Raw genomic sequence first — 11809 nt, 5'->3', positions numbered from 1 at the left:
TTTCTCAGCGTTTTAGTTTACTTTATTTTTATCCTGTGATGATAACAGCATATTTTCACAGACTCGGGATCTACAGAGTGACAAAGTGTATGAATGGTGGAACAGGACTTCCGCTCAGTTGGTTGTACACAGCACACTTTTTCATATCACAGGGAGATTCCAGCCACTCATAACGAATACCACCAAGGTAGGGGTTGCTTGAGTTGCAAGCATTGTGGTAGTCGATTGTCACAGACGTTGAATCTGAAGCTGTGATTGGAGCATCCCTCCATCGGTCAGACGGTGATGAGAATGGGCAGAAGTCCCTTGTGTCCGATATGTCGTTTCTTGGAACACAACATACCTGGTCAAAAAGGATGTTGATGTATTGGAATATGACAGTCGTGTAACTCGGAAGGTGAAAAGATCCCGTTTCCGAATAAAGTATCAACAATCTGTTAATGAGTTTCCCTATATGTACGGGACATACTTTATATTGGGTGTTAGAGGGCACATCAAATTACCCGTGAAGATCCGGGTCATAAGTAACCCTTGCTTGTTGTAAGAGGACACTAACGGTATCGGGCGGCCAGGGCCGCTGACTTGGTTGACACATGTCATCGAATCCCATTTGCGTAGATCGTGATGGTGACTATTGGATTGACTCGATAATTTACATACGCCACATAGCCCTTTAATATCGTTGAGCGAGGCGGTAAAGGGCAAATAAACAAATCTACACCAAGCTGCTTTAAAACATCACAACCTGACACAAGGTAAATCATAGTGCAGGCAAACCACCAACAGCAACAGCTTGAATTGATGTTATTAGCTACGTCCCATGTTTAGCTTGAAGTGATGTTACTAGCTACATCCCATGTTGGAATTGTACCTTACCGCGCAGCTAATCAAGCCAATATGTGCATTGATAGGACATTAAGCAAGCTACTATGCACAGTGGTGGACAATTGACCAAGATACTATAGATATTGATAGGCAAGTAACCCAACTACTATATAATCATGCGTTATGGTATATTCTCAAAGATCATAATTCTTTGATTGCCTCTCCTGAGTGAGACAAGGAGAAAACTTGTCCCCTCTCTTATTCTCTATTTTTTTTCTAAATGCCCTAGAATCCCACCTAACGGAACAGTCTTGTGTTGATGTTCAACTAGAAACAAATGATGACCATTTCCTTCTATATTTCAAACTGCTAGTCCTACTTAAGCTGACGATACAGTCCTCTTAGTCGAGACACGCGATGACTTACAAAATACACTTAATAAATTTGCTAAATATTGCGTCTAATGGAAACTCCAGGTTAATAGAAATAAGACTAAGGTTGTCGTGTTTGGTTCCGGGCCTGCAGCTAATTAAAAGAGATTTTTCACATTACATAATGAAAAGAAATGAGAAGACGTTGTAGATACTTATAAATACCTTGGAACGTTATTACATAGAACTGACCGTAAGAATTTAGCCGTCAGATCTTGGTATGAAGGCATCTATAGCGTTATTGAAACGTGCTAGAAATGTTAAACTGCCTCTGGACCTTCTCCTCTCTGCATTTGATAAATTATTTCTACCAATATTGCTGTATGGATGTGAAATATGGGGACATGAGAAGGCTGAATTGATAGAAAAGTGCATCTAAAATGTCTCAAACTAGCCACTGGTGTGAGGTATAACACACCTAATTTTATGGTGTACGGAAAACTTGGTAGAGAACCGATTCGGCTTCTAATCTCGACCAGATTAATTTCTTATTGGTGTAAACTGACATTTTCACATAAAAAAACCCCAACAAAATAGCAGCTTTTATGCTTCAGTACATTACAAACCAAAGTAAAACATCAATCAGTTATGCCTGGCTAAGCTACATGAAGGATATCTTTTGTGTGTGTGGACTACCTGATGTTTTTTGAAAAAAAAAATCTCTACTCTAGTTCATGGATCATTTCAAATGTTAAATTAATCTTGAAAGACCAGTTTTACAATCATGGAGGAGCGATGGAATATAAAGTTTTGAAGCGATCTCCTAACTTTGAACAATACCTACTTCTTTGATCAGAAGGTATTTCTAAACCTATTCTGAAGTTCAGAACGTGCAACCATAATTTACCCATGGACACTGGGCGATGGCAAAATATTCCAAAGAATCAGAGATTTTGTAAACGCTGTGATTTGGATCTGATTGGTGATGAGTTCCACTATTTATTTAAATGTTATTTTGCAGATCGACGTAAATCTTTGTTAAAAGAATCCTATTGTTCCTGGCCTACTTTATCTAAATTCCGTCATCTCTTTTCATGTAAAATTCCCACCCTCAAAAACCTATCTCAGTTCATTAGCAAGATATTTAAAAGCCCTAACTGATACCCTGTTTTGTCATCTTGCTGTGTATTCAATATAAAAGTATGTTGTTTTACTAATGCACCACCAATGGTGGGTCCTTTTGAGTAATAAAACGAGATTGCTTACTTACTATATACACCTGTATGTAAGTCAAAACGTCCTCTGACAAGTAATTCACGAAGACACAATGTATATTGGTAGACAATAAACCAAGCTAATATGTCCATTGACCAAGTCGAAACCGTTGATACATTCGGCCCAACAAGATCAGAGTCTCTAACAAGAGTGATAATGGACAGGTTCGACTGCTACATTGTACGGAAGAAGTTCAATGATTCAGTTTCAGTATTTGATTCAGTTTCAGTTTTATGATTTCATGTATCCATGACGGGCAACAGTGACATACCTCAAATCCATTGTCATTTCTCTTTTCAATTGTTACTTGCGAGTTTGCAAAGGAAATCTTCACAGACTTTGTATCCACCATTTCTGTATACCCGGAAGGGAAAGGCCCTCGTTGGTTGAGCATGTCAGTTCTGTTGTAAGCCACGATCATAGCCTCTCTGTATAATCTGTCTGCGACGTCTAACTTGTCTCTTGGATGGATGCTATATATACATTGCAAACATATACTGTTGTTTTTTTAAAAAAAGGTTTAATGTTGATAATATGGTAAATTTAATTCATCATAAAATATATTTGAATCGGGCATTTCTAGTATTGTGATAAACAATGACGCGTAAGTGAGTTGTGTCACACATTGCATTCAGGAGTATTCAAGAAGCGGGCTGGGCGTGGGTGAGAAATATGACATAAATATGACAAAATAAGATAAGCCAAAAATTGAATACGTCCTTCTAGATTGCATCAAAGTGAGCGCCAGGTAAAACAACAATCCCCCCTCCCCCCCCTGAACTCGCTCGCGATCTAATAAGCAGCCTCGCCGAACACAACAGAGGACTGACTTTAAAATTGCCAGAGTAACTTTCCCTACATAGATCAAAACAAAGATAAACATAACCATACAAAGAAACGTAATGATAATATAAATGTATGTGTCTGTATGAGGATTAAAGGGTATAATGTTGCAATTGATTTTTACATGTGCAAAAGACTAGGTGGGGTAGCCTAGTGTTTCAGGCTGAAGGCCTGGGTTCGATTCTTCACATGGGCACAATGTCTTCCCGCATTGATATTGCTGGAATATTGCTAAAAGCGGCATAAAAAAACTCACTCACTCACTCCATCTGTATAGTATTTAGTTACGCTTCGTTAGCTTTTTGCCTTTGGGGGAAATGAGCAATGATATACGATAGGAAACAGGCTAAAATGTCTCATTGTTGATAAACTTATGCCTTTTAGTGAAAATTAGTGAATCGCTTGAACTGCGATTTCGTGGGCTTTTTTCATCGCCTTTATGGGCTGAATTGGCATTTTTGATGATCGGTAAATGCAAACCGGGAGGTATCAGTATCTGCATCCACATGAACATTTACTGTAAGAGGCATGATGAATTATTGGAGGCTTGACTCAGCATGTACCTTCCATACTGGGATGTGAAGTCCGGCAGATCCATGGCCACCGCCATGAAGGTGTTCTTCATCTTGTCGTTTGGGGCATAGCCATAGTCAGCGGTCTGGTGCCACCTCAAGCTTGGCCATCCAGAAACTACCTTCCCACTTCTGAATGGAGCTATCTGAGGTGGGTAAATGTAACATATGTTATATTTGTAATTGCATTTTTAATGGAAGTACAGACTGTAGTACTGTTGTTGAGCTGAGTACGTACTTTCTACCATTTGGGATTCGAACCCGCACGCTAAGAGTCAGACGCCAAATCGCCAGCACATAAAGTCAGTTGCCATAACCGCTCAGCCAACGTGTAGTAGGGACAACTGGAAGTCTAGACTACGGACTTTAAATATATCTCTGGTAAATGTGAATTCTGTGCTTCGATTAGGTGCACGACTCTGGTGTGAGTTTTAATTCTAAGTCGTTTGTACAATTCAGACAAAATCATGAGCATATATTTGTCTCAGTGGAATAGCGAACTCAATGTTATCGCAATTTTAAATTCGTAATTACCGTAGTTCGGGATAATCAATTCAACTAAAGTATACAATATGACCATAACATAATAAAATTGTTTGCAACGTTCACTGAATATTTACCTGTACAAATCCAAAGGGGAACATACTGGACGTTTGTCCACCGGATGACTCTGAAAACTTCAGCCGCCAATCGTCTATCATTGCTGGGAATGTGCAGTTGTATCTATCTAATCCATGCTGAGGGTCGGCATTACTTTCACCTGTGAAAGCCCCATTTAAATGAAGATGTTTCTGGTATTTATAATGGTTTCATATATTCAAAAGGATCAATAATAATGAATAATTCCGTTACGTTTGTAAAATCCATCCATTTATAAAGTTGTTGAGTTAATAGGCTAACCTTGATACCAGATAGTACCATATATAGTCATATTCAGCAGAGGATACACCATTGCATTCCAAAGACTGGAAAATGTTGATGGATCGACCCCATCTCCCTTGTATATGGTCCTGTTGAGTAATATGTAAGTCATCTTAAAGGTACATGTTTTATTATCTTATCTCAGACATAATATCGTTTTTCTGATTGGCTAAGCGTTCTGCTATTATTTTCAATGTACCCAACTGCAAGCGAGGTACATTGCAATGCACCCCGCTGCCAATAGCAACTCATTTGGTACTTCGTTGTTGTACTTCTTTATCTCCAATAACACTGAATCACGCATGATGTACGGAAATTACTGATGCAGTTGATCATTTGTTTTTCCGTGTCGTCTGCAAAATCGAAATGGCTACGAAAAGATTTGCCTCGCATTCCAATAAATGAATATTGGCGAAACGTTCAAATGTGGTCCCTGTGAATATTACACAGCGACGATTTTACTACGAAAATACCTGTGAGAAAAACATCAAGATGCAAGATTTGCATTCACACAGATTGGTTCAAGTTTACGATCCGATACCTATGCTTCAAACAGTTCAAAATCAACACTGAGGTATTCGGTAAGAGAAATTCGTTGTTCACTGACCCGTCGGGGCCCCTGCTGGGTCCGGGAACATAAACAAACATCGAGCGTACATGTACTCATGATTTTCTCGACACTTATAATATAGGTTATAAGCATTTAACAATCACTTATCGTTGGAAAACATATGATTAAACATATTCAGCTTAAAACACATTTGCTACATTGTCAGAAGGGATAACAGTAACTGTGGTAGTATAACACTGTGTGAAAATGCTCCATAGTATGGTGATCTGCCTTCGTTTGTTGACAAGCTAAACCCTGCTTGTATGTTGTATCGCCTTTAATGACTAGTTTTTAAATTTTCATAAGTGATAAACTAGTTTTTTACCTTCTTTGACAGATTTCCATAATTTACCTACGATTATTACCAATACATAACTTGATATAGTCAAGATATGGCCGAAATGCTGCCAATGTGGCTTAAAATTTTAACTCACTCACGCTTTGCTGTTTGTTGGTAACATATATATAGTTTAAGCAAAAAACAAAACATAATAGACGTCAATCCAGAGAATGAATTCCAGACTACATGCAATATTTTACATGCACACAAAATGTTGATTTTCTGATAGAATGTGTTTGCAATGAACCATTTTAGCTTGAAAATCCATGGCATGCTCACGCGGGTATCTCATTTTTACTGTAACATTTGTCCAGGGCATCTGGAGACGACCAGGCTTCATCAATGGTTCCTCCATATGAAGTAGCCACCAGTCCAATAGGGTACTTCAGAGTTGAGTAAAGTTGTTTCCCATACAAATAACACAGTGCGGAGAAATACTGCCACGTGTTTCCACCTACAGACGCTGAAGACAAATAATGAATTCGGAAAATTCTGTCATCTTTTCTGTGGAACCTGTTGTGTTTCATTATGACAGAGTTTAATACATTTCAATTCTAAATCGATTTTTACATGTTGGTTGTATTGTGTTTTATTCTATAGTAGAATAAAACCAAGTGTATAAATTGGATTTGAAACCTCTGTACGCGACACTCCAGCATCACCACGGCTGGGAAACCAGAAACTAGTTTCTGACATTAGACCCATTTAGTGAATCAAACCCTGACGGCCTGTGAATGGCTGGGTTGAATATTGGCCTTAAGTAACCTATGCCTGTCGAAAGAGGCGACTAAATGGATCGGATGATGACTTGGTTGACGCTTGTGACCGGTTCCTAATTGCGCAGATTGATGCCCATACTGTTGATCACTGGATTGTCTGGTTCAGACTCGATTATTTACAGTCCGGCGCCATATAGGTGGAATTTTGCTGAATGCGGCACAAAACTAAACTCACCCGCTCATCAAACCCTGACCTTCAGCGCGATAAACAAACACTTTGAATTTTGGATAACCCGCTGCCTTTGCCAGCATAAAGAACCATTGTATGCAGTGGCAAATCAGCACAAAAGTCGATGAAAGAATATTTTTAATATAAAGATAGGCTTCTAATTCATTTAACAATATTTAATGCAATAAGCATCTTCAGGATACCTACTTCTTGAAGCGACGGCCCAGTCTTGGAGCACTCCAAGAAAGTCTACTTCCGGTTTAATTGACGCTTTCAGCATCGATGTGAACAGGCGGACGTTTGGGTAATTATCGGCGTCGTCAATCAGGTAAGTTGAATTGAACGCCTACAATTTGATAACGTCAATATTGACATGTAAAATAACGAAGTGATGCGACAAACAGGATCGGGTGGTCAGGACCACAGACAGTAGTCTTTCCATTTATATGTTATACAAGATTGCCAGACATTATGCCAGGACCTTGTGTCCCGATATTATACAACATCGGACATCACTCACTCACCATATTCAGCGAGAACTGCATATTGCTCTGACCAGAACACACCCACACGTCACCAAACAGGACATCGGACAGAGTTAGCTTCCCTTCCGTGGATGTCGCTGTGATTGTGTAAGGTCCACCGGCGTTGACCGGCGGAAGCTGCGCATACCATACAACAGTACCGTTATCTCCTTGTGTTGCTGTCGTTGTCACCGATCCCTTCCCAGAGATCTGGACCGTCACAGTTTCCCCTGCAGCTGAAGCAAATCCCCACACGGTGGCCTGCTTGGGTGCTTGTTGCAGGACCATATGGTCACCGTATGAACTGGCAAATCTGAAAGCTCCCACTGCAGCTGAGGTTGCTGGGTCAGAATGAAATACGAAATTGCACTATTTAATTACATTTAAAATATATTTATGCATTTGCCATATCTACATATTTCAGCATTATATATACATAACATGTTTCAACATTTACGGTATGGACGTAAAGTTTGACATGGAAGTTGAATTAAAGAGAGACAACATGCTGGTTTCCTGGTGTAAGCATTTTCCTGGTTTCACATAGCAAATGATATTGAATATACTGTGAAATCTCTGTAAATGCAATCATGCCTTGTTGCATGATAAAGGCTACAAAGTTATATGGAAGTTATCTAAAGCAGAGTTTTCCGATTGATCATGAAACATGTCATAAAAAAACATGTCACAAAAACATCTTACCTTGATAACTGACCAGCGAAATGATGATCACCAGGCTGAACATGGTCATGTTCCCTATATTCTCTGGGATGACAGAGGAGGACAACCTCGTTTGTGTACGGTTCAAGAAATAGCTTATCTCATTGTATGCAACAGCTGTGGTTTCAGAATGACGCACACTTAGATTACGATGGTGTGTATACAAGTGTAAGAGAAATATGCAGTGACATCTGTACAATTACACCTACAGCGAATAGCATATTGGACAATAAACGTCAAAGACATATTTTCACGTGAACTACGTAGCACTACAGCCGACTCGTAACTTTAGAATTAGATTAGAATAGGATTAGAATTGGTTTTCAGAAAACTAAGGTTGTCGTAAGAGGCGACGAACTGGTAGTCAGCCTCGCTGACTTGGCTGACACATGTTTTCGTATCCCAGTCACGTAGGTCGATGCTTGTGATGTTGATCACTGGATTGTCTGGTCTGCATTCAACTATTTACAGACCACCACCATGTACTTGGAATATTGTTACATGAGCCACAACATGCAATCGTTTTGATGTTTGAGGTTTAGCTATGACACCGTCCTGTGAATAGCCAAATGAAGTGTTTGATAGTGCTTTCATGAAAAAAGGATTACAAAACTGACATCAATTTCTCTCAACTGTCTATTATTCCTGTTTATTTGAATTTCCAGAGTTATCGGTTCATCGTGATTCCATTATAATGGCTTTGATACAAAGCCGCCCAAAGATTACATTTACAAACCATCTATTTTTGATGACACATATAAAAATAGATCAGAATTCATGCTTTAGTTTTTGGTTAATATTAAGTATTATGAGAATGCTTTCATAAAGGATCCACAGAGGGAAAGTGTATAAGTGGTGGAGCAGGACTTCTGCTCAGTTTGTTGTCTAAACGGTGAAAAACACATTAAATGTGTCCACACTCTAAAACAGCGCGATGAAATAGTCATATTTATAAACATCTTTAAATGACATATTCACATAACACATCAATACGAGTGAGATCCTAGTTCCATCTACAAAGTGACAATGTGCACGTGTATGTGTACACAGGACAACCTTCATATCACCGGGGGAACATATATCCCGACACATGGTAACTGGGCAGAACTGACCCGTTATCTCCGTGTCTTGTTGTCGTTGTCACCGATCCTGTCACAGTTTCCACTACATGCGATGCTCACCCCTATATGGTAGCAAGGCCGGGCGGGACAACATAGGAATGGCCGGCGAGTCCTAACTTGACACACAGAAGGGAGCAAGCTACAAAGACATAGTTTACATCATTGGAAGGATCTCGAGGAGATGAACACGAAAAGTTCATGTGCCAGTATGTTCACGTGTTAATAAGCTCACAAATTGACTCTGAAAATGCATTTCTGCAGAAATTTCTGGCAGAATTGTTTTCTGCAGAAATTTCTGGCGAATTTGTTTTCTGCAGAAATTTCTGGCAGAAATGTTTTTCCTGCAGAAATTTCTGGCAGATATTGTTTATTTCACTACCAGAATTATCTTAACTGAATAAAATTACAGATTAACTTTAAAATTTGGATACCTTATTATGGACTTTCTTTAGATGATCTGTTGTTGATAGTACAATCATAGTCACAAACTATCTAGACAATTACCATTCTGTGTAAATACATTTGAAAGGCTAAATATTTGGAAGGGTGTGCATTAGACCGTCCTTTCACTTGTATCAGATAATTTATGACACATGAATGTATTATCTGAATTGTTGGGCTTGGGGTATTTTTGCATCAGAATACGAATATCTGATTCATCAGCAGGAAACTGAAAACAGACAGTATGTACACTTCTGTGGGTGTAAAGTATCCTCATGATGTTTTGCATGTATTTGTAAACTTCAGGTAATAAAAAGGATGATGATGATGTTAATATCCCCAAGACCGGTATGTTGAATTTGAACAATTCATATCATTATGCCATTAGATGTTTTGGTTCAGTTCTGTGTTAGACGTATTCCATACACTATGTTTCAGGCGTACTTCTAGGCAAAGAGGTCAGATGAGGCAGACTTTATCAATCAGCACCCGTTCGCTTACTACTGTTTTTAGTACTTAATGCCTCCTGATTAATTGCATCATGGCTGCGCTGTTTGTTGGTTTTAGTTCCCACCTGGCCTGATCCAATTATCTACTCCTTGTTATTCAAGTACATGATGTTTGTCACAGGATTCAATAATTCTTATCACTTGGTTGTTGTCACTGTTAGCTTGAACATGGTGTAAGAACCTACACAGAAACGTTGCTATATGCCGTTAACACGAAGTTATTATTTATATAACCCGATACCGCCAATGCGTTGACAAATCCCGAATCCCGAACCCCGAATCCGTTTCGAACTTCATGTTGCTTATTTCTATCACCATTTTGTGCACTGGACCAACAACGGACATTGTCCAGCTAGAAAGAAAATTTGTAGGCTGTCCACAAAAGAATTTCTATTTCTTACAGTAAATCAATGCATGTGCTCTCATAATGAGTGAGTATGGTTTTTACACGCCAAGGTACATTTGACAGTAGACATAGAAATTTCGGAGATTGCAAAAGGATACGAAACAAATAATGAGCAATGATGAAATATGAAACCGTTCTTACCCCTCATCCTATCTGATTGTGATTATCCCTAATGCGCTGTATTTATTCCTTTCCTTGTCAGACACCTTTCTTCATCCCTGAGAGATAATCGGGTTCTTAAAAACGTGTAAATGTCAATGTTAGGATGCATATGTGCACATGCATGGTGAATCCAGCTAGGGTCAATACTCGAAACAACTTAAGGCGTGTAGTTGTAGATGTAGATGTGCCATGTGTTTCTGTTGCTGCTAACAGAACCGGTTTTTTTCATATTTGCACCGTGAATAATACAGATACCTGAATACAATTTGCATAATATCCGAATAGTAAGAAAGTCTTGCGGTATGTAGTATGTCACTACCGACTCAACATTTACTTATAAATACCCGGAATTGTACGAATAACATTCGAAATTGAGCAGTTGACTGCAAACACTTATAATGAGGGCATTTCCGAACTGTACAGTAATTGCAAACAACTGTCCAGCTGAATTTTCTAACTGGTTAGTTGGTTGTAAACCATTGTAATAACTGGCTTTGTTAATTGTGTAGTTGACTGCCAAAAGTGGCTTTTTGTAATTGTGCAGCTGCAAGCTTCAAACAAGGTAATTTCTGATTGTGCAGTTGGCTGTAAAAATTGTTAATCTGTGTTGTCCCACAACTGAACAAAGTAACCTCTTCATCAAATTGGGTGATGTATTTGGACAATGTTATCATCCTAACTGATTTCCCTATGTGTCCGTGTCCACAAAGACTTCATATTAGCAATGATCAAGTAACGTGCGTTTGTAAAATATTGAGTCAAAGTTACAACCAAGCAGCCAGTTAATCTGTGACCTATGTTATACCAACAGCACACTGACTTGCATTAGTGGCATTTTAGAAGTTTGGGTGTACAATACTGACAGCATCCTGGCTTGTAACAGTTTAATAGTTGGACTCCCCTTTTCTTGCAAACTGTTCCCTTCACTTAACAAAACCGCCGACTTTCCTCCTTCCGTGCGGATATATCCGCGAAGATTAGAAATGGTCTGCAGCGACCAACAGGATCAGTTGTCGGGCTCGCTGATTTGGTTTACACATGCTAGATCAATGCTCATGTTGTTGATCACTGGACTGTCTGGTCCAGACTCGATTCCTTTAGAGACCGCTGCCATATTGCTGGAATATTGCTGAACGCACTTTTAAACAGCGAACCAATCTCAGACCAACTAACGTTGAGTGTTTCAATATGAATACTATTAGACTTTATACAACGTATCCG

General features: G+C 39.1%; 1 protein-coding gene across 1 annotated transcript; it reads right to left on the bottom strand.

Moving 5' to 3' along the window:
• LOC137286299 (sialate O-acetylesterase-like) lies at positions 1-8126 on the bottom strand. The gene is made up of 9 exons (XM_067818074.1): positions 7932-8126; positions 7230-7570; positions 6913-7051; positions 6037-6220; positions 4787-4896; positions 4507-4646; positions 3878-4032; positions 2743-2944; positions 1-343 (listed from the first exon to the last, which is right to left on the bottom strand). The coding sequence occupies exons 1-9, from the start codon at positions 7978-7980 to the stop codon at positions 71-73; spliced, it is 1593 nt and encodes a 530-aa protein (XP_067674175.1). The 5' UTR covers positions 7981-8126; the 3' UTR covers positions 1-70.
• Positions 8127-11809: the final 3683 nt, after the last annotated feature.

This window comes from Haliotis asinina, chromosome 6 (genome assembly GCF_037392515.1).
Source record: "Haliotis asinina isolate JCU_RB_2024 chromosome 6, JCU_Hal_asi_v2, whole genome shotgun sequence".
Lineage (NCBI taxonomy): Eukaryota > Metazoa > Mollusca > Gastropoda > Lepetellida > Haliotidae > Haliotis > Haliotis asinina.
Note: the sequence above shows the minus strand (reverse complement) of the source record. Positions and strands in the feature narration are given on the sequence as shown.

What these genes read in the sequence shown, in the direction of transcription:
- LOC137286299 (XM_067818074.1), bottom strand. Translation starts at nt 7,980, where the DNA reads ATGACCATGTTCAGCCTGGTGATCATCATTTCGCTGGTCAGTTATCAA. An exon ending in TTCGCTGGTCAGTTATCAAG is followed by an intron (nt 7,571 to 7,931) that starts GTAAGATGTTTT and finishes ATTCTGACCCAG; the next exon opens with CAACCTCAGCTGCAGTGGGA. An exon ending in TTCACATCCCAGTATGGAAG is followed by an intron (nt 2,945 to 3,877) that starts GTACATGCTGAG and finishes ATGTATATATAG; the next exon opens with CATCCATCCAAGAGACAAGT.